The sequence below is a fragment of the Callorhinus ursinus genome, unplaced genomic scaffold, assembly GCF_003265705.2.
Source record: "Callorhinus ursinus isolate GAN/ISIS: 27379988/994484 unplaced genomic scaffold, GSC_fseal_2.0 scaffold16, whole genome shotgun sequence".
In the NCBI taxonomy this organism is placed as follows: Eukaryota; Metazoa; Chordata; class Mammalia; order Carnivora; family Otariidae; genus Callorhinus; species Callorhinus ursinus.
This window is the reverse complement of record NW_027397078.1, coordinates 8,585,012-8,608,940: the sequence shown is the minus strand read 5'-3', so window position 1 is coordinate 8,608,940 and position 23,929 is coordinate 8,585,012. Positions and strand designations below refer to the sequence as shown.

The following is a 23,929-nucleotide window of genomic DNA, read 5'->3' as shown; positions in this document are numbered from 1 at the left end:
GAGCTGCCGAGACTACCTATGTTTTGGGGAAATTCCCTGTCTTCTCCGGCCTACCATGGGCTGCCCAATTCCTTTTGTCGGTGGGAAAACAGCATCTGCTCCTCTGTTGGAGTTGATAAGCTCTAGAGTTGGGAACCCTCTTTTCTGCCTTCTGGCAGCCCCTTGCCTCTTCTGCCTCGCTCTCCTCCTGTTTCTGCATCACCTTGAGTGTGGCCTGCATAACTGGCTTCTAGACCATTCTTCGTACCTCCTCCTCCTTCCCTCACTATCAAGGAGCGAAGAAGAGCATCCCCTGGACTTAACACCACCCACTTGAGATTTCCCCACCAGTGTCCCAAACCTAAGGGCCTCTTGCAGAATGTGTTTGGTCGTAATCAGACCAGTAAACTCCTCCTGATATACTGACAATGGGGAACAAACTGACTTTTGAAAAGAGAATCCAGGTGGAATATAATTCAGTTATTTAAACCAACTTAAGTTTGTTGGTTTAAGGTAGACCTTTCTTTAAAGTTAACAGCATTAAAGGTGAAACTTTTATTCTATCAAGATTTACTGAAGGTCAAATAAGCTCGTGTTATCTGTTGCAATTTATTAGCAAAAAGATGACTTAAAATGATGGTTAACTGTCTCAAGCTTTCATGGGTAATTGTTAAAATAGCTTTCCAAGTCTTTGATAACCAGAAACTTTAAAGTTTTGCTTAGATAAGTGGGACTGAGTTCATTAGCCATCTAGATCTTTTCCAAATAGGATAAAGTGCTAAAGCACTGATTACTGGATGTCAGTTTATGCTTCTGACTTCTTACTGCAGAGAAACTAAGGATATTTGGGTCTGTCAGTAAACATGTTCTGTGCTTAACTGATTCATAAACTTGCATCTAAAGAGTTTTGGTGTAGCAGTTCACAATTTGTTACTACTTAGCTTTCACTAGAGACTAAGGTTTCTAAGAGTTAAAATTTTGCTAAATGTATTTAAGACTGATGGAAATAAGGGAAGCAACTCTGAATGAAAAAGTTGTGGGTCTGTTGTAGGGAAATCTTTGGAAAGGAATTTTACATGTGGTCAAGACGGACTAAGATTAAAATGAAGGGACTTTTAAAAAGATTTTATTTATTTATTTGAGAGAGAGAGAGAGAGAGAGTCAGCACAAGCGGGGGGGGAGGGGCAGAGGGAAAGAGAGAGAGACGTAGACTCCCCACTGGGCAGGAGCCCTGATACTGGGCTCATTCCAGGACACTGAGATTATGACCTGAGCTGAAGGCAGACACTTAACCGACCGAGCCACCCAGGCATCCCTAAAATGAAGGGATTTTTAAAAGTACATGGGCATAAGATTGAAATTTGCTTTTCTCTCTCTTCAAAAGACGAAGTTTTCTTGAATTAACTGGTGTGCTGTTGGTAAGAAAATGTAAACAAAGGTTTTTTTCTCTTTTGTCTGCCCAGAAAACCTGTTTCTATGTTTTGCCTTTATCAGGTCTTTGATCACTTAGTTAAAACTTCTCAATCTTAAAGCAGTTAAGTTTTGCTAACTCCATTCAACTCCAAAATGGAAGCAAAATTGAGCCACCCTGGCGCTCCACTTTGAGTTTTTTTTTTTTTTAACGAACTTCCCAAGATTTAAATTGGAAATAAAGTCTCTTTGACTCGTTAGGCCTTTTTATTGGTATGTTATTCTGGAAGCACTGTTAAATAATAAGCCTTAGGTTACATTTGGGTAAATGCTATAACCATTTAGAGATAATATGCAGTTCTAAAGTTTTAATATGTTCTTGTATGAGGCCATTACTTAATATTCTGATTACTGAACAGAAATAACCAAATTTCCTTGCCAGCTATGGTTGTAACCTCTTATCAGATCTTTAACCATGTCCATTTTTGAGTCTTTTCATTTATAGTTATTGTTCTTACTCTCTTGCAAAACGTGTTTCATCTTCAAGGAGAATCATAAAAAGGGCTTTTGATAAATACAGATTTTTTTCTACCTTTAAGATCATAAAATTGAAATGGTTAAGACCTTCCAGAACTAACTAAACTGAGGATGATTATAGTTTGACTCTTGTTTTAAACTTTGCAGGTTCTTTAATATTTGTACTTCCAGACTAAGGAAACTTTCTCTTAAGATATCTATGACATGGAAAAATAAGATAAATATTCCTCTGAACAAACGGAAGCCTTTTACTTTTCTATCTGAACCCTCTGAAATTCAAAAGGTCTCCAAAAAGTATTCTCTCTTCCATGGCAGTTACAGTCATTTGCCTAAGTTCAGTAAGAATAAGTGTTCTCCTTGTAACAGGACACCACTGGTAACAGTGGTTATTTTACCAAGGCTTTGACTGGGATGTCATATTTAAGAGGGACCGGCATTGACTCAGATATGACCATACAGCTTTAAGGAACTAAGGTTGACTTTATGAATCATGGAGCCAATAGAGCCCCTTGGAACTGTTGGCCTGATAGCTTGCTTACAGAGTTCCCAGCAGCCTTACCAGGTGAGTAAAGAATATCACTTCCTGGCAGGTGCAGGAACCTCTGGATACTTTGAGGATCTCAAAAAGAGGAATTTGCCCAAATCTACAGGTATTGCAGGCATGTCTGGCAAGCACTTGGCTTGGCTTCTGGCCTCGGGAGGCTACTAAAAGTTAAACCTAGAGATTCCTTTTAAAAAGTTCCAGCAAAGCAAACTGTAAAAGATCTCTTTGATCACTCACTACTCTTGTTGAGCTTATGTAAATCATTAGGCCAAGTTTGTTAAAACTGGACTTGTTTTACAAACAAAATAGTCCTGATATGGCTATCTCTGATTAAAAATGAAAATATTTCAATAACACATTTTTGTAGATACTAGATTTTAAGCATTGAGAATCAAGAAAATTGGATTACTCTTTTACCAGCAGGGCTTCTCCGAATGAGGACTGCCCCAAAACAACCAACAGGGTTAAATCCTTCTGAGTTACTATATGAAAAACCTTTTCTCACCGTAAACCTATCAAAAGATGGAGACTATAATGCTTTGTTAAATTATTCTCTTGAGGCTGGGTTATATTATATTCATAAACCTCTAAATGAATATGCAAACCATGTCCTCCCTAAACCTCATCTGACAGTCACTAGCAACCTACCCCATATAAACCTTGGAGGCAGGGTTTATTTAAAGGACTGGAAGTCTAATACAGCAGGGGATTTAACTCCAAAATGGAAGGGCCCCTACCAGGTCATATTATGTACTCCCACTGCAGTTAAATTAGAGGGGCACTCTTCATGGACTCACATATCTAGAATAAAACCTGTATTTCCTTCACAGGAAACCAATGAGCAAACTCTAGCATGCCTTTTTATTCCTGTGAACCTGTGACGACCTCAAATTTCTTTTCAAACAATAAAGGACTGGAGGAAAATTTTAGTTAACTATCGAAAGTCCCTTTATTCAGAGTTCTCATTCTCATTATAATATTAACCTTCTTTTGTTGTCTCTTCCGGTGTCTCCCTGCCTGGTGCCAAGACTCCTTCACTGCCGTAACTTCTAGCTGACAGGATGACCCTTTCTACTCAAGGAGATTCGTATATGTTGTCTACCTTGGACTGGCTGCCTTTGCCTTTGTAACTCCTATATATAAATTCCCCAAGTGACCAATGTTGACCCATAGGTAGGGACATCTCTACACCCCTATCCAGCAGAGAGAAGTTACAGAAGATGAGACCTTCCACCCTCAGCAACCTTAAAGATTTAAGGGTCAAAACTGTTCAGGGGGGAATGATGTGAGAAACAAAGACAGAAGGAAATGTAGATAAAATTAGATGTCCTTATAACCTGCAGCCCACTAAAAAATACTTGAGGCAGGCAGAGTATAAGATCCCAACTGTCTTAATGTTAATGCCTTGCTAGAGGGAAAAACAACCTTGGTTTGACAACAGCTAGGCCTCAGGTTTCCCCAGTCTTCTTTTAGCATATGAAAATCCTTTTGAAACTTCCCTTATCTTTACTTCCCCCCACCCCAAAGTATATCATCTGTTGCTTCTCACAATCCCAGGGCAGCCTCTCCTTCTGCCCACGGGTCCTCTCCCCATGCTTTAATAAAACCACCATTTTGCACTGAAGACGTCTTAAGAATTCTTTCTTGGCCATTGGCCTTGGACCCCACCAAACACACCAACATCCAAAAACTACATCAGATGCCACCCCATCAATGATGAATGGAGAAGCAAAACGTGGTGTATCTGTACAATGGATTATTGGACAATAAAAATGAAGTATTGAAGCATGCTTTAACATGCACAAACCTTAAAAACGTTATGCTAACAACAATATCCAGAAGACCACACATTATATGATTTCATTTATCTGAAATGTCCAGGACAGGCAATTCTAAAGAGACAAAGTAGATTAGTAGTTGCCAGGGGCTGAAGGGAGGGATGAATGGGGAGTGACTGCTAATGGATACAAAGTTTCTTTGGGGGATGATTAAAATGTTCTAAAATTAGATTGTGGAGCTAGTTGTACAACTCTTCAGTATATTAAAAACCACCGAATGAGTGAATTGTATGTGAATTTTATCTCAAAACTATTACAAAAAAGGAAGAAAACGGAGGGGGGGGGTATGTGTGCTTTCTAACCCCAATGAAAGTTTTGTATACTTTACAATCAGAAATTTTAGGTCTGTATTGAACATCCTTGCTTGAGGGATTAAAATGGAGGTGGGTGGGGGATGAGGACTTCCACTGCATCTTATAATTAAATTAAAATTACCAAAACCTGATAAATCTGTTAAGCCCCGATGGGGCTAGTGGGCATGTCCCTGCAAACAAGATTTAAGGCCAACACTTGCAGTTTTGTTAAGTTAAGCTGCCCTTCCCCTTAGTCTAGTTTGTTTTCAGACCCTCTTGTACACCTCTTTTCTTTCACTTTCTTCGAATGACTGTTGTATTCTAAATACAAATGTATTTGCCTGTCTTTCCTTCAGGCGTATTTTTACCTAATTCGTCAAAGTGGTACAGAAGAAGCTGCTTTTTAAAGTATAATGGACTAGGCTGGGCTCTGTGGCGATGAAAGGCAGTCCCTTTGCCACCAGAACTATTAAAGACATCATAATATTTATGGCACTTCCCCTACATCAGCTCACTTAATTAAAGGCTGTTCACTGTGAGCATGAGGTAATCACAACCAAAAACAAGTGGGGTAGTGAGAGTGAATATGCTCATGATACTGTGAAACTATTTCTAGAATGAAAGCACTGGCTTTCTAAGTGATTGTCCCCCAAAGCTCTAAACATACTAAGTAAGGAAACTCAGAAGATTTTTGCACTATGTGTGTTTATATTTCTTATCTGAATCCTGCTAATGTATTAACAATTAAAAAAAAATCTTTAAAAAGACAAGGGATAAATTCTGCTTCCCTCAAAAAGACGTATTTTATAAATAAGTATCTGCAAAGCTGCCTTATTCTTAGAAGACCTAAAAAAAATAAGATTCATAGTAAGATGTTAAAATAACTTCCATTTCAATAGGAAAAAGGCTTTAAGGAGATTCAATATGCATACATTTCAAAAATAAGGCCAAGCTAAAAAAGTAAGAAGAAAATAGAAAAATTAGGACAAGCTTGGTAGAGCACAAATTAAAATGCAGAAATGCCCAACGTCCACAACAAAACCAGGAAAAAAAGTCAGATTAAGAAAGATGCTTCATAAAAGTGGATACTAACAAACAAAAGAAAGGCAGAAACGCCAGTTTAAAAGAACCTACAGTTTTCATTGGCATTGAAGCCTCGCAGAATGGCCTTCAGTTCTTGGAGTTTCTGATGAGCTCGTGCATGGACACTGTCAATCAGGAGCTTTTCTATTGATAAGTGATCAATCTGCATAAATGAAAACAACAGAATCGTATGTGCACTTTAAACATATTTACTTTAAAAGTCTGAGAGCAGATTATTGTTTCAAGACAGTTCCTTTTAGAATCACACTGATTTTTTAACCAGTAAAAGAAAGCAAGCTTAAAGTTAAAAAGAAATATACAGTAGTATGTGGTACTGGTAGCTTAAAGACCACAGCTAACATTCTGGCAAGTATGTATCAAGACAGTATATGTATTGGTTATCAGTGATTAAATGGCAGAACTTCAGAATAAAATGGTGATCTGACCTAAGTTAAAAAATTTGAAAGAACATTTAAAAAAATTATGTATATAACATTTGTTATTAAAAAATGCAAAAGCATAACATTTGTCTAAAACAAGTTTCATAAAGGGTTTTAGGAAAAACTGGGTATTTTAAAGAATTTGTGTTAAAAGTTTTAAGTATAAATATTGTTATATTCATTTAACCGAAACAGTATTAAAATATATTGAGATCTTTTACCTTCATGGCCCTTTCTACTAATTTGGAATCAGAAGCTGGCAAAGGAGGATCATGAAAAATCTGTAAAGGCTTAGAGACATCATTTTCATCGATTTTAATTGTAACTTTGTGAACAGATGCCGTCCCTGTTTTTCTCCCAAGAACCTGTTGACTAAAGAGAAAAAAAGAAATATTTTCTTTTTAAAAAACATTTATTTATTTGAGAGGGAGCACAGGCGGGAGAACAGAGGGAAGAGGGAGAGTGAATCCTAAGCAGACTCTGCACTGAGCACAGAGCCCAACACGGGGCTTGACCTCATGACCCTGAGATCACAACCTAGCCAAAACCAAGAGGTGGACACTCAACTGACTGTGCCACCCAGGCACCCCAAGAAAAAAAGAAATATTAATAAAATTTTTTCCCCAAACAGCCTGTTAACTTTTGGAATAAAACAGAAACAATCTATTGTGTACCTTAGCCAGAGCCTAGAACATGAGAGGCCCACAGACTATTCTATAATCCAACACAGTATTTATGTCCTTTAAAAAAAAAAAAAGACCCAGAATTTAACAACAAAACACATGCACACAGACAACAAAAAAAAAATCCCAAAACAAAACAACCTGTGTTCTAAGAGGTGTCTACTAATCTGATTCCTTCACAGAAAATGGGAATCAAACAAAGTTCCAGGGAATCAAGGACTGTAAACAGCCTGATACTGATTTTCCCCAAAACCCTCCCCCAAAAAAGATCTTAAAAGGCACAATTCAAAATGGAAAACTGTGATAAGCAAGCATGTTTTAAAACATACCCAACAATTTTAATGGTCTTTCAGCAATCTGGTATGAGCCCAGGGTAATCTAACTTTTTAAGAAAGCTAATCTTAGTACAAATAAAGGTCTACGTATTTAAAACATGCCACGTTCCAAGAAAGGGGTCAGTTATAGATGTCCTATGTGGTTTATATGATACCAGGGACCTTACTATATAAAATCATGTTGCTAAGAGGTACACAGCTATTGGTGTATAGTAAATCAGATGCATGAGAGAAAAAAAGGAAGAAAAAGACAGAGTATTAACAGTCACAGCATGAACTCACCAGAATCAACTTCACTTACTTCCAAACTGAGAGGGAGAGGCACTTTCCAGCATGGTACCTTTCCACCTGCACAAGGTCTCCCCACCGCTCTCGGATTAACATTAGAGTTTGGGAATGTAGCACTTCTAACTGAAGCGATAAGCAGAAAGAATCTGATGGGTCTCGTTAAGCAAACTTAATAAATCACTACAACAGCCAATGAAGTACAAGCAAACTTCATTTAACGAAAGCTTTATTTCCCCAAAAGCTGGCTATGAAAGAAATTTCTGGAATTATATTTCTCCAGTGACATATACTAAAAAGTGTTATGATTTGTGGCACAATTTTAGAAGTTTTATGTTTAATTTTGAACCAACATAAACAAACCGTAAGGTCCAGGTTGCCCGCTAATTCATCAGTTTAGAGAATATGCGTAGACCAAATAGCACTGTTTTTTTCCTCCAGGTTGTACTATTTCTAATTCATTTTTATTTTTACCTACAGAGTGAACAGTAAAATTTAAAATTTGGTTTATTACAGATGTGTAATTATTCTTCACACTGACCTGTTCCCCAGCCCTGTTTCTACCCCCAAAAAGGAAGGGGGACTTTAGTCTGCTACAGTTCAGGATGAGGGGGCAAATGGAAATGTGGGGAAGCGAGAGACACACAAATTCCTTACAAATATATGTCTCAAATTTCAAAAGGATACGTAGGCAGTTATACATGTCCTGAAGAGGTTTTTCATCAGCAAAGAGTCTAGACTGCACCAGCTGATGGATAAAGTTGATTTGCATACTATGAACCAAGGCTCGCCCATCTTCCATTGGCAGGAGAAAAGAAGGTGGTTAATCAGAAAAGTGTACAGATCATATTATACTACCAACTAAGGAAGAGTATACTAACATAATTAAAAAAAAAAAGAAAAAAGAAAAAAGAACTGAAGTTATCTATCGAAACCAGAGAACATTATACTTGAGAAATACTAAAGCCTCTACGGATAGGTAGGTAGGTATGATCATCCTAACATCTGCCTCAAACGACAGGATAAACTGCTGAACATTTATTATTCTGCAAGAATGTTTCAATAATATAGAAACACCAAGCATCTGAATTACTATTTATGATTTAAATCTGTATTTATGATTTACCTCCTGTTTCCTTATCCTCAACTAGAATTTCTAGCTTGAGAAGACGCCATGGAACATCTGGATCATCTCCCATCACAGTCAAGGTGGCTTCAAATTCTCCCTCAACTCGAAACTTCACCCGGCCATTTGCTTTTAGAAGAAAAACATGATTACTTGCTAGAAAATAAGCAGCTTCCTGCTAACCTAGAACGTTCAGTCTAACTTAGAAATTTTAAATAGCTTGAGAGTTCTTTCCTAAGTGTCCAAAGAATTCAGTAGTTCCTGCATAAGCAATAGCCAAAGGCAGTTAACACTTCTAACATCAACTAACAATTTTCTCTTGAGGCGTAACTCGGGGGCTTCTTCTCTCCTCCAGTCCTAGGTGATCTCCCTGCTCCCAGCTTCACATACTAGCATTTTATCTCCAGGTACTAAAATTTTATCCCCAGGTACTAAAGAGAAAAATGATCGGGATGACAAGTCACATATTTGAACACCACCTGAATTGCAGGCCAAAACCTCAAAATAGTATTTCTTCGAACGAAACCCCAAAAGCTGTTTAAAAAAAATTCTAACAAGTCAAGTCTTTAAAAAAAACTAAATAAACTTCAGGTACATACCAACTGTAAGATTTGCTAACTGAGGAGGAAGATCTGTGGTCACAAGCCGATGTCTAAGAATCTGATTGAGCTGGTGAAGTGTGGCTTGTTTCTCAATCTTGGTAATTGGGTCTGGAGGAATAATTTTATCCTACAAAAAAAATTAAGTGATTTTAAAATAATGTTACAAAGAGACACAATCTTTACCTGTGCCTGTCTTAACATAGTATTTTTGTACTTTGCCCAAGAGAATCTCAACACTCATTTCTGCAGTCTACATCCAATAATAGTGACATGACCATTACTATCAGGCTTTAGAATGCCAATGATTCCACCAGTCACCCAGCTAAGTCAGTAATACAACACGATCTTCTTCATGCTCTATTTATGAGACCAAGTTCATGTCACTAGATGACTTCCACCACTTCTTAAAAGTATAAAATATAATAGCACCAAGTCAGTAAACAACTACCACAATAGTACTTAAAAAAAACAACCAACCTTCCAAAAAGCAACTAGCATGTAATATTTTCACATCTGAAATAGATGTAAGTTAATGTGCACATGTTTAACCACACACAGACACACACACACAGATTCATCCATTTTGATAGTTATTCACATTCTGGCCCTCAATTTATTTCAAAAAACCACAATTTTAGTTATAGAAAAACAAGTGAATTACATGAAATAATTGTTTTAAAAATAGAGAATAGTTGTTTTGTTGGGCTCCTTAATAACACAATAGACTTCATTGCCAAACTCTTCCAACTTTTAAGAAGGGGAATGTTGAGCAATGCACTTACCCTAATGCAGGTGGGCAGTCGTGGGTAAGACCCAGTAGTCAGTACATCAATGGCATACGGGATGGCAAAACTAGGCAGGCGTGCATGGACTAGGGCATCTCTAGCTAACGAGGCTAGGCGATCAGCAGTATCCACAAACAGGATGGCTTGCTGATCTAAAAAGCTTGAAATCATCTTTAAAGCAAAGGGTAAATATATTAAGCTTCATTGATAACAAGCTGCTTTGCACTTCAAATATCATTTATTCATTCCAAAGTAAACTTTGAGGGAATTAATAGTTTTCCACATTTTGAAACATTTCTTCAAGAAATTTCCCAGTAATGTGAAGAAATATTTAATACATTTGCATTCGGCATTAAAAACAGTAACTTTCTATCACTTTAAGTAAAAGGTTTTCCAATTTGTTTCTCCATCCTTAACATTACCAGTACATTATCAGAAGTTAGGAAAAATAAATAGAATAAAATGCTTTTTACTCTCCTAGACTTCTGGAGTTGGCTGGTAACAAAGTAGTTAAAAGCATGGACTCCTAGACCCAGACTGCCTTAGTCTCAATTTTAACTCTGCAACTTACTATCCCAATAACCTTAGGCAAGTCACTTAACCTCTCTGGGCCTCAGTTTTTTCAACTGTGAAATGGAGATAATGATTTCCAACCTCGTAAGGTTGTTCTGAGGATTAAGAGCTAATGCATATAGGGTTGCCTAGGTGGCTTAGTCAGTTACAGCGTCCAACTCTTGGTTTCGGCTTAGGTCATGATCTCCTGGGTCATGGGATGGAGCCCCGCATTGGACTCTGTGCTCAGCAGGGAATCTGCTTGAGATTCTCTTCCTCTGCTCCTCCCCCTACTTGAGTGCTCGCTCTCTCTCAAATAAATAAATCAATCTTTTTTTTAAAGTTATTACAAAACCTTCAGAACACATAAAATACTCCATAAATGTTGCCTGTTGTATGAAATCTAGGCCAACTTCATGTCAGAAATCCTTTCCATCAGTTCTCTATTGAATGCATTTCATAAGGGTACCTGAACTAGCAGAGCTCATCACGGAGCTGAAAACTACTTCCTTGAAACTTTTATCTTCCATTTTGGAGAAGTAATGTCTCTTATGTCCTTCAAATAGGGGAAGCCCATCCTATCTCCAAGCTAAACATCCCAAGTCACTTCATTTAGTCTTTATCTCCAAATTTCTCACTCACCACCCTTGTTCTGCTGCTTTGGAAATACTCCGATTTATCAGTGGTAAACTTAAAACATGGTATCCAGAATTAATACCACATCACACCTACAGTTAATACCGGTACATAATGCCCTACATTTTCTCAGTATTTCCATACTCATTTTTATTGTCTGATCTTCACAACTCTAGGAAATAGACAAAACCAGATAATGACTATCACCTTAGATATGAGAAAACTGAGACTTAGGTTAAGACACCTGCCCAAAGAAAGCCAACAATCAGAGTAATTGGAACCAAAAAATGTTTCTTCTCTTAGACTGCCCAGAAGTGCTACCTTGCATGACTACTAAAATGGATTTCTATCAATGACAACAACATTAACTTATTAGCAGCAATGACAGTGCTAACACACAGCAAGCTGGGAGTCCACTAAAAGGCCTTGATATTTTGTACATGAATCTCTATCAGGCAAGGCCCTTTTTCCATCCTGAAACTAAAGCAGAACTATAAGCTGTCTGATTCTAACACATTAAAACCATTTGGATCCTACTTCTCTTAACCTTTTTTTTTTTTTAAGATTTAAATAAATCTTAAAATCCTTATTTTAGAGAGAGAGAAAGAGAGAGAGAGAGAGAGCACGAGCAGGAGGGACAGAGGAAGAGAGAGAGAGAATCTCAAGCAGAACCCACACCGAGCATGGAGCCTGATGCAGGCTCCATCCCATGACCCTAAGATCACTACCCGAGCCAAAACCAAGAGTCAGATGCTCAACTGACTGCGCCCCTACTTCTCTCAACTTCTGAGCTGGTTTTTACTCAGATTTAGATCATCCCAAGTCTCCAATCCAGGACACTGTAAAAATGCCTATCAGACCAAAGCCAAGGCCAAAGAATACCAAAGACCTCCCTCTGGGAACACCTGCATCAACCCTAGTGGGGTATTACAGTTCATCCAGCCCACATTGCTCCACCTTAATCGTGGGTAATTAATGAAACATTCTCAACACCACTTTGGCTCAATTCAAAATACACTAGCTTCAGTTATACTCCTTTGACTTAGAAATCTAATGAATAAACATAAAATTTTAGTTTTGAGTAACTTAGTTTTTAGTAAAACTATACAGGTCCCTAATGATCATCACATTCCTTTTTTTTTTTTTTAAGCACTCACGTGCCAGCTGTTAATATGGTTAATATTCTCCTTTCAAATTTAACTGAGCACTTCATAAACATTTCTCTAAGAAAAATACATAAATGGCCAAAAGCACATGAAAACATATTTGACATCACTGGTCCGCAGAGAAATGCAAATCAAAACCACAATGAGATACCAGCTTCACACCTAATAGGATGGCCACAATGAGATACCAGCTTCACACCTAATAGGATGGCTAGAATCAAAATGTCAGACAATAACAAGTATTGGCATGGAAAAACTGGAACCCTCAAACATTGATGGTGGTAATGTAAAATGGTACAGCCATTTTGGGAGACAGTCTGGCAGTTCCTCAAGTGATTAAACATAGTCACCATATGACCCAACCATTCAATTCCTAGGCATATACCCAAGAGAAATGAAAACATATGTCCATACAGAAACTTGTACATGAATATTTACAGCGACATTATTCATAACAGCCAAAAACTAGAAGCAACCTAAATGTCCACAAACTGATGATAAACAAAATATAGTAGATCCATACAATTCAACTATAAAAGAAACAAAGTACTAACTACTACATGCTACATGAATGAACCTTGAAAACGTTATGCTAAGTGAAATAAGCCAGTTACAAAAGACCCCATATTACGATTCCATTTATATGAAATGTTCAGAGTAGGCAAATCTACTGACAACAGACTAATGCTTCCTTAGGGCTGCGGGGGGGGGGGGGCACTTGGAGGTGACAGCAAAAGGCTACATATTTTCTTTTTGAGATGATGACAATGTTCTAAAATTGACTGATGGTTGCACATATCTAAATATACTAAAAACCACTGAAATGTATACTTTAAATGGGTGGATTGTATGGTATATGAATTATATCTCAATAAAGCTGTTTTTTAAAAAGCTCCAGGAATATGAGAGATATTTTTTTCTTAGATAAAACCTGATCGAGACTGTTTTATCATTAGAGTTATAAACTGTATTTACACATTATATAGTTACACACTTAATATGTCTGGTATGGCTAAAGATCATTATCTATTAAGAACCTCAAATGAGACTAGGTAAATAATCATTAGGTTGAGAACAGAAGAATCAAAACATGAATAATCCTCTAATTCTCTAGTTGATGGACTTAATGCCTGACATAAACACATCTGTGGTATCTACATTCACAAAACAAAAATACCAAAACTTTACGTAAGTACAATATGAGACTTTATTCAGAATGTGACTTATCTGAACAGCCAATTCAAAAAACTAATAAAAGAATGCTGAACTATGAATTAATGAAAGATGAATTACAATACGGCTCAATATCAAAACCAAGAGTTTTGGATTTTCCTTGACATTATGTTACTGAAGCACAACTCAGTAGTATTAAACAGATAACTGAAATATCCATGATATAATTAGGGATTTAACACCAGGTTTGAAAGACTGAACACTTGGATTTGATATACTTCAGTGACACCTAACTTTCATTGCAAGTTTGAACATTTTTAAGAAAAGATTACCCCAAGTTAAGTAATTATTGAAAAGAAACCCTAGGCTTTTCAGAAATATTATACCATGCTTCTTCATTTCAACCAAAATAGATTTACTACCTTTGGTGTCCAAATTTCCAGAAAAACGAATTATAAAACTTTCTGATAAATAAGGTTGGTATAAGTCTGTTTATTAATATTTATAATCACAACTATCCTTTAAATGATGCTTTTCAGTGGACAAAAGACCTTCTGAATACAAACTTTAATTTCCCTATCATACCAACAGACAACAGATGAATCAAAGAACATTTTCCCCTATGAGAAAAACAGTATATGGGGTACAAAATATTCTCCCACTAAATAAACCTGTGATCGAGGTTGTATTTCAGAAGGATGACAGCTTACTCCTATGGACAAAAGATACGTGGCTGGAATTTATCTTGGTAGAATTCTTCTAGCATTGTCACTAGCTTAGTTGGTAGAGCTGGAATTGAGTATCAACCTCAGTGAAAATTGGGTTTTATTTTTAACTTAAAAAAATTATTATTCTAGAATTTACAATTCTCAACTTCTTCACAACCCCTTTTCTCCTTTCACTTTAGCAACTTTCACCTAGGCTCTGTGTCTAATGATGAGGAACCTAGTAGAACCAAGGACAGTGAATGCAGTGGCTACAATGGAGGGGAGAGGTCAGGAAATCACATGTGGAAACACAAATGTGTCCTAGATTCCTTTCTGATGTGGGATTTTATGGAAGAGGCAAACCCTGATAGACTTGCAAATATAAAAGTACTATAAAAATATTTTCAACTTAGCTTGTCAGGGTGCTAAAAAGAAATTTATTACAGTACCTCTATACTGACCAGGTGGCTGCTCATTTTAATTTGTAAACTTTAAGAGAATTTGAAAAGAACGCAAATAAAACTGAACCAATGTAAAGCTGTTTTTCTGCCTTCACTGATAAAAACAAAAAAATTTTTAATGTTATTACATAATTGAATGAAAAAAAAGTATGAGCATCAGTGTCAAGCTTAGAGAATCTACCTACTTTCCAAATATAACTGACAGTGGCTAGAAGGTTACTTGCCTTGTAGAGCTGACCTCAAAGTGAATAAATGCTCTCATTGTTTTAGGACTTTATTCACTTTATGATTACTCTACCCTTTCCAATATGAATAAAGGGTACTCTACTCTCTTTCCACTCTCCTCACAGGAAGTGACCGAAGTAAAACAGAAGGGAGTAATCATGTGCCTCGTTTGTTAACACGGCGCCATCCTCCCCAAGTTATGAGCTCATAACTTGGGTTTCTTTTCTTTTGGTTAGGGGGCGGGGGAGGCAGATTTTAGCATCTCTGGTACACTTCACTACATGTCCCTCCTCTGAATTCAAGAGTGATTTAACAGACAAAGCCTATGAGCTTCTTGGGGGCAGGGGCTGTGCCTTTCTTAAATCTCATCTGCCATATCCTATGCCCTGTGCTCACTAAAGGGTTTGGAGAATCAGTAGATGAATAACAAACAGATAAATGCTGTTATCAGCTCTGTGACCTTGAAGAAGCCATTTAGCTCCTAAGAACCTTATTCCCTCATCTGTAAAACAAGAAAATACCAACTTTGCCATGCTCAAGAGGGTTTTCAAGAATCAACAGGCAAAATTCAAGGAAGTACTTTGCACACTCTAAGGAAGCGTACAAATGTAAAGCTATTTCCCCCCTATAGTTTAAGTCTCATATTTAATGTCTTCTAGAGTAACAATGTCTCCAGATACGACCTACTCTCTTTTCCTGCTCGGGTGATCAAATACTAAGTTTCTACAGAAATATATTACACATTTTTCTTTAAGATTTCACTTATTTATTCGAGAGAGAAAGCAAGAAAAAGCATGGGGGGGGGCAGGGAGGGAGGCAGAAGGAGAAGCAGGCTCCCCGCTGAGCAGGGAGCCCTGAGGTGGAGCTTGATTCCAGGACCCCAGGATCATGACCTGAGCCAAAGGCAGACGCTTAACCAACCAACTGAGCCACCCAGGTGCCCCTACACATTTTCATACAGAAATAGGATTACTCAAGTACTGTCTCTCAAAACAAATCAATAGATATAAATTAAAGCTAAAATTAGAAGCTATGTCTATTATAAACTGACATCCCAAAAAGTTATTTTATATAAAATAAAATCAAAAGTTTAACTCACCGCACATTTTTCCACCTTGCCAGCATTATTAGCCCATTTTACTAAAGCTAATAGTCGAACAAAGAGTTGACGTGTCCGGCTAGCAAACTGCACTATTTCTATTTTCCTATAAGATAAAACAATTCTTAATGAACCAACATATTTGAAAAGAGTATTTCACAATTTATTTCATCTGGGCTAAAATATGAATCAATCTTTGTTTACAACCATTACAATAAAATGAACCACCTAAGGTACTTACCTAAATATGAATTATTGTCACATTTTGTATACTGCATGCATTTTTATTTTCTACTTCCAAATAATAAATCCAAAAAAATGTTTTAGCAATAAACCACCATCACATTTTAAAAATTAATTTTGTGTGACAATAAAAGTTGTTTACTGAACTATACCCAATTCACAGATATAAAAGCACAACATAAAAGTTAACTAGGTCACAGAGAGGAACAAATTAAGAGTCAGGAATTTCATAATTAAGACTATGAGTTATGAATTTGCAACCTTTTTGTTACGAGAAAGGAACTGAAACAGATCTTTACCAAAGCTTGAAAGTGTCTCACTTCTACAAAAGCAAGGGCCCATTTCCCATCTTGCAAGAGTGTGATTTAAACACCTGAATAATCAAAGAACTATGCAACACTTTACCAAACTAATTTCAGTGACAAACTTAGATATTAAATCATCTAAACAAAGTTAAAGTAAGCTGAGCACTAAAAATAAAAGCTAGATGGTCTGTCCATATCTATTTTTATGCTATATCCACTACGATGCTTTTTCTCTCAATACTCATCAGTATTTTCATCATCCCATAAAGCCTTAAAAGCTTTGTCAGTATGTTAGCTAGACCTCTCAATTTCCTGACAGCTATAAAATTGAAAATCACTTTCATAGTTTACCCTAAGATACTGAAAAATATATTCGACAGGCCAGGACTGATGACAGGACCCAGCAGGACATCAACCTCCCTCCAAGTGGACTCTGACCTATATTAATCTCAGTACAGCTGTTCAATGGCCTACAGATCCAACCCACATCTCTGTATCTCACCAATAGCAACACCATGAGGCAATGCACCAAAATAAAAGCTTTTGTATAATCCTGATAAAAGTATAATCCTGACTGAGGACTACAGAGTCTAACTCCTAGCGAGAGCATGTGTGCGTAGCCCACAAAAAAACCTGAAAAGGCTTCCTTAAGATTCAGCCAGCAGTATGATTATTGGTAGAACAAAGAGAAGAAGCAAGGGCACAGATACAATTAAGACTCCTTGCCAGTGTCTGTGAAGGATCTTAAGAGAGGTAACAAGCAGAGCATCACAGGCAAGACTGGAGCACAGCAGAAATAGGAAATATACATTAAGACCTGGCACCATCTCAGTGCTGGGAGCCCCAGTACTCAAACTCCAACTCAGCAATGACTTAACAGAGCACGTGAGCTCTCTGCTCTTCTCCTAGAGCAAATATATCTGTCTATTATTAACTTGGTTCCCCAAATGATCTCCTGTACTGGAAAGCAAACACCCACCTTTGTAAACTATTGTAACAGGACTTTTTTGACACCATGCAATCTCAAGTGATCAGCAGCATGAGTCAGTTTTTCAAGGCCCAGTTTCCCTTCCCACCCCAGAGCGGACAGAAGAAATCCGGATTTACATTTCCTTCCTTTAAAACTGACCAGCCAAACCATAACAAAAGTATGCTTCAACGGTCTCTCCCATCTCTACCTTTTTGATCCAATTCCATCAGAAAGATAGCTGGTGGGGGGGGTGGGGAGCAGAGTCACTAATAAATCTTCCCTAGTGACTTGGTATTTAGGAAAAAAAAAAAATTAACCAAGGAGCATAAGAGTGCCAGAGACACAGTCAAGTAGCCTATACTGTGGCCAGAACTTAAACCTCCATCACAGGATTACTTTGAAACCTTAATTTATCTTGTTCCTTTGGCCTATGAAACAGTGGTGTTTAGTTATGTCTTAAGCCCCAAACTCCAACTCAATCAAAATTCAACTATGAAACGGCAATAGCAGTATGCAAATGTCGATTCTCTAAAGACATCTAATAGCATCTTCATAGCAAACGGTAAATCAACAGCCAACTTAAGTCAGTCTGTTCCTCAGCTTCTTCTATTAAGTTCTATACCTTCTAGATCTTCCTCTCCCCCTCGGGGACTTAACAAAGTTTTCAGAACACAAGGTCCAGAGCTGGTCTACACCAATTGTCAAGGATGAGGAAATCACATTTCCCAGGGTTCCCTAAACAAATGGTGTAAAACATCACCCTAGGTTCTCTGGACCTAGGTTTCCAATCCACAGCCCTACCCTTCATACACATACACATACACACACACACACACACACACACACACACACTCTTTCTCTCTCTTTCTCACATACACTCTCATAGATATACCAACACAGACACAGATTTAAGGTTTTTTTCATACTCACCTTTCCACATCAGATTTCCTTGGCAGTCTAAGAGAAAAAAGAAAAACAAAAGAAATTGACTAAATATACACATACCTCATCAAACTATGATAACGGTCTTTATTTTGATTCTATTACACACCTTAGTGTTTCAGAAAAACTAGATAAATAGCCACTACAGGCTTATGTGGCTACCTACTCTTTTTTACGAGTTTCTAGCGATATGGCTATAAGGGGAAAAACCAACAAAGAACATTCCTCCCCATTCAAGATGGTCTAAAATGTACTGCATGAACCTCAAACATTTAAAAAGTTCAAGTCGTACATTAAACACACTACTATATCATAGTTAGAGAAAATATTCTTTTAAAACGAAAATAGACACGGATGCAGAATACTAGCTGCTAGCCTCCTTGTATCCAATGGAACCTTGCTTCCAAGAAATAATCTCTCCATGTTTTGTCAGGATGGGCAAAAACTGGAAGCTAAGCACACAAAAGGACTAGTGTCAGCCAATGGTTTTATGGTAATTATGATGTTGCATGGTGGTTAGATGTAAATGATTACTTTTAAGCTCTAGTAAGGTTTTGATTTCTTTTTTGCTAGTTCTCCAGTACAACAGCCAACAACCAATGTCACTATTTTCCCTGGTAAATTATACCATTTAACACTCTCACGTCCACTGATGCTTACAAAGGTCCTGATCTGCCTCCTGAATCACCACATTCTAGAAACCTCTATCCCATGGCTCAAGATTCAAAGGCCTGAGCAACTCTAAAGCCTCCTCTACATCTAATCCCTTCTTGAAGAACACACACTGAGCCACTTAGATTCTCTTCTCCCACCCACAGGCCACAGGTGCAGAAAAAATAAAACCAGAGTTCGAGGTACAAGGAGAGGAAACTATCAAAATGAGCTCTGGCTTGTAGTTAACAGTAATTCTGAGAGTAGACAGTGAGATAGAAGTTGAAGTTATGATCCAGGTGATAAAGGAAACTAGGTACAAGCTGGAAGGGCCAGTAGGATCAGATGAAGCAGAAATTAAGGCCTTAGAAGACTGCAAGGAAAAACAACTACTGGCAAGTTCCTCTACATGTGAAAGCTCCCGAGAACACTCCCTTTGAGAAGCCACAACCCTCGTCCTCAAGGGAAGGAGAGAATGAGAACCATGAATGCAGGTGTGTGCATAAGAGACAGACAGAAACAAAAGAGAGCCTCTGGGGGTAGAAAGAACAGGAAACATTATTCCAGCTCTTCCCACCTGCCCCAGAGATCCTAAAAGGATCATGTCAGAGGCGGAATCATTTCGGGGACAAAGATTAGGCTTTGTTGTCTGCATCCCTTTCCTCCCAATTCCTCCTAATCTATTTAAAACTCCTTTATGGATAACAAATCCACCATTAGGGGCAAAAGCCCTAAAATGCAAATTTTTGGAAGTCACACTTTCTTTTTTTTTTTAAGATTTTATTTATTTATTTGACAGAGAGAGACATAGCGAGAACAGGAACACAAGCAGGAGGAGTGGGAGAGGGAGAAGCAGGCTTCCCGCGGAGCAGGGAGCCCGATGTGGGGCTCGATCCCAGGACCCTGGGATCATGACCTGAGCCGAAGGCAGACGCTTAACGACTGAGCCACCCAGGCGCCCCACAGACACTTATTTACACTGAAGTGTAATAAGTTTACGTGACTGAGATCCTAGCATTTTCTAATTTTAATTAAAACAGGTTTAAAAAAAAAAAAAAGAGTAGAACCTAATTCCCTAAGAAGTCAAGGCAGAGTATAAACTCTCAGATGAGAGCATGCATGTTGGGGAGGAGGTGGGGGTAGACAAGCAGAAGGGGGGGGAAACAAATCTGTGGCCAAAAACAAACCACTGAAATTGTCAAGGCGGTCCTTTTTACTTTCAATAGTTCACAAACATCAAATATGGCAGAAATAAGACTATAAAGTAAACCTAGAACACTAGTTTTACATCAATACATTGATTCTGACAGTTCCCACCTGGAACAAGGAAAAATACATGATTTAGGAACTCCAAGGTAAGCTCCTAAACTAATTTGGCTAGCACAAATCAAAAGAGAAAAGAGTTATTTTATATACCCAAGTATGACGAGCAGGAATGTATTTTCCCATTAAATACTCCATGGTCTACAATGGCAATTCTAAAAATTCATTTGTTAATGTATTAAGTCAATAAATACTTAGTTAATCCCCAACTATGTGCCAAACTATGTTCTAGGCCCAGGGAACATAGCAAACAAATAAAAATTCCCATCCTCATGGAGCTTCCAGTGGGGAGGAGGTAGACAATAAATTATTGGTACCCAGTAGCGATAAGAAAAAAACAAAGCAGTGAGTAAAGAATAGACAGCAGGGGCAGAGTGCTTTTCATGGGTGGTCACAGAAAGTCTTTCTGGTAAGTTCTATCTGAACAAAGACCTAAAGGAAATAGGAAAGCAAACCACACAGATTTCTGGGGGGAAAACAAAGGCCCTAAGGTGGGAGTGTACCTGGCACTATCAAAAAACATCAAGAAGGGTAGTGTGGCCGAAACAGAATAAGCAAAGAGGAGAGTATTAGGAAATGAGGATAAAGAGGGAAGGGGGAGAAGGCACAGACCACACACATGTCCTGGTTTGCCCAAGATAGTCCTGGTTCATGCCTGTTGTGCCAAAATTTTTTTAAGATTTATTTATTTTAGAAAGAGAGAGAGCACAGGCAGGAGGGGCGGAGGGAGAGAAAGAATCTCAAGCAGACTCCTCACTGAGGATGGAGCTCGATCTCATGACCCTGAGATCACGACCTAAGCTAAAACCAACAGTCAGATGCTTAACTGACTGTGCCACCCAGGTGCGCCCAGCATTATTATTAAGAACACCATCTTTCATGCTCAAAAGTGTCCTGATCTGGACCATAAGTTTTATGGTCATTCCAAATACAGGTGACTATAAAACCTTTTTACCATAAGTGAGATGGAGAACCACTGCAGAGTTGGGGGCAGAGAAGTTTTAAAAGGATCGTCCTGGCTATTTTATGGATGACAAAAACTGTAAAGGGGCAAGGGCAGCAGTTAGAGATATCAACTGGCAGACTACTGCAGTTAACATGGGAGAAGAATTCACACTTGATGGAAATGTTGAAAAGTGGTCAGACTCTGAAGTCAGAGATGACAAGACTTGCTGATGTACTGGGTATGGGACTGGAAGAAAGGAATTACTCCAAATTTGTGGCCTAAGCCACAACAGGAAGAATGGAGATACTCTTTAGTGAGACAAAAGAGGTTTGGGGCGGGGGGGGGGGGGATATATCAAGTGGAATTGATTGAAATGCCCATTAGGTATTTAAATGTAGGCATCTGGATATAGAGTCTGGAGTTCAGTGGAGAGGTCTCTGCTGGAGACACAAGTATGGGAATCATCATCATATAAAGGGTGCAGGATTAAAACTATACACTTACTCTACTGCAATAGACATTTCTTTGTAACTAAGTTGTAAAATAGGAAGAACACAATATAATTCAAAAATTTCTAGAAATCCTCTATGAAAGAACAAATTATACAATCACTGATAGCAGTTTTCAGCATTTTTCTATAGCTATACATTGGGTAGGTGATCTTTACATATATGAAATTTTTTCATAGACACTTAAATTTTCATGAAATCCAAGAGTAATTGGTTCAGAGAAGTATATTACTAGAATAACACCTAATCATGACAGCTATTTAAGTTTCTCGTTAGATGGGAAAGGCTTTTTTCTGTTCCATTCAACAAAGTACCATATGTCAAAATTGAGTGAGAATGATGTTTTACAGGAGTAAGTGGAACCTATTCTAATTCTTTCAGTCATCCGCGAACAAATATTTTAAGTCTCTGGTAAGAAATTACTATGCCACTTTAAGCCTAATATCTACATATTAATGCATACAATTGAAAACACTGATCTGCAGTGTAACAAGATAAAAGATAAAAACTAAATTAAGTAAAAACTTAAAATTCTTACTTTTTCTGAACCTGGATTTAAAATGTATAACAGTAATTAAGGTATATATACCCCCAAATTTTATAGTGCCTTTTCTTCACACACTGAAAATTAGTGTATTCTGATCCTATTTTGAAGGGATTAACAACCTAATCATATCCCAAGGCATTTCATTGGTAACTTGATTTATAAACTCCCTACATACTCCAAGAGACAATAACAGAAGACCAGTTACAATAAATCTTTTACTTACACTAAATGCGTTAAAACTTCAAACACTCTCAAACATTTCAGGAAAAAACAAACCAACCTTGGAATCCAAAATTTTGGATTATTTTATACACAATAGATCCCCTGAGTTCAAACTGTCAGAAACAATTACAACCTAAATTTAAAATGTACCGTCAAGACGCTGTAAAACAGATTTCCTGTCTTTGGGAATTCGAATATTATGTATTCCTAAACCCTAACCTTGGGCTTTCGGCTAAAAAGCTTCCAACCAAGAAATCAATCGGGTTCTGCTGGCAACTCGAGCAAAAACCCCAAAGATGGGATTTTCAGTGAGTCTAACATACATAATTAACAAGTCTCCGTTGCTCCATCTCCAGAAAGACCCCAAACGCAAAGCTTTTCCTCCACGTCCACTGAGCCCCAAGAGTTCAGAAATTCTAGACTAAGTAGCCCAGAGGAAAGGAAAAAACAGCAGCCCCGTGGGGAGGTGCTAGCCTCTCTAAGCCGGTTGGGCGGGAAGCGAGGGGGGGTGCTGGGGAGCAGGCATGGGTTTCGCGGCACTTACAGGTCCGTCAACACCATGAGCTCGGAGTAGGCCCGGTGCAGAAGAAATTCGATGAGGGTACTCAGCCGGTAGCCTGGACTGGCCGCGGCTGCAGCGGCCGCCGCCACGGCGGCTCCGGGAGGAGGAGGCGCCGGGGCTGACGCGGGACCACCGCTGGCCCCGCCACCGCCTCCAGGCGGGACCAGCTGGTGGTTCTCCAGCTGCACTGGAGCCATGGCGGCGCAGGGCCGGGCTTGGCGCAGCGGCACAAGATGAAGCCCTCGAGTCTCCCAGGCGCTCGGTCACCGCGCCTAAGTGGGCGCGGGCAGAGTCGCCGCCGCCTACCGCCAGGCCGCCTCCGAACAGGAAGCCGTGCGCCGGCCGCGGAGCCCCGCCCCCATGTAGCGACGAGCCCGCCGGCCCCAGCGACTGGAGCGAGGGGCGGGGGGGAGGCGGGGGGAGGCGGGGAGGGCGGGGGGAGGCGGGGAGGGCGGGGAAGCGGGACGGCCTCCGCAGAGAAGCTGCGCCTCCGCAACTGATCAGAGGCCGCTTCGGCAAGCAGCCGCAGCGTCCATGTTGACGGCCCAAAGCGGAAGTCGTTAGGCAGAACGGAAGGGGAACCTGCAGGGGGACTTCCGACAGCAACCTGTGCTTTTTCTCCGGCTGTCCGTCGCCGTGACGCTTGGGGGCGCGTGGGAGTGAGGCGGGGCCGGCGCGCGGGCCGGGAAAGCGGAAGCGGGGGCCGCGCGTCGCCGGAAGCGGGTGTGGGGGCGGAGCCGGCGACGTCAC

General features: G+C 39.0%; 1 protein-coding gene across 2 annotated transcripts in view; it reads right to left on the bottom strand.

Moving 5' to 3' along the window:
• MED14 (mediator complex subunit 14) overlaps window positions 1-23,727 on the bottom strand; it is a 72,970-nt gene extending 49,243 nt beyond the window's left edge. For both annotated transcript variants that reach the window (XM_025857399.2, XM_025857400.2), the window contains exons 1-10: window positions 23,162-23,727; window positions 18,408-18,434; window positions 15,960-16,065; window positions 9,938-10,111; window positions 9,153-9,282; window positions 8,554-8,682; window positions 8,115-8,222; window positions 7,444-7,576; window positions 6,346-6,496; window positions 5,736-5,847 (exon numbers count right to left, since the gene is read on the bottom strand). In XM_025857399.2, coding sequence (XP_025713184.1) covers window positions 5,736-5,847; window positions 6,346-6,496; window positions 7,444-7,576; window positions 8,115-8,222; window positions 8,554-8,682; window positions 9,153-9,282; window positions 9,938-10,111; window positions 15,960-16,065; window positions 18,408-18,434; window positions 23,162-23,376 — 1,285 coding nt within the window. In that variant the 5' untranslated portion in view covers window positions 23,377-23,727. The remainder of the gene's footprint in view (window positions 1-5,735; window positions 5,848-6,345; window positions 6,497-7,443; window positions 7,577-8,114; window positions 8,223-8,553; window positions 8,683-9,152; window positions 9,283-9,937; window positions 10,112-15,959; window positions 16,066-18,407; window positions 18,435-23,161) is intronic.
• Window positions 23,728-23,929: the final 202 nt, after the last annotated feature.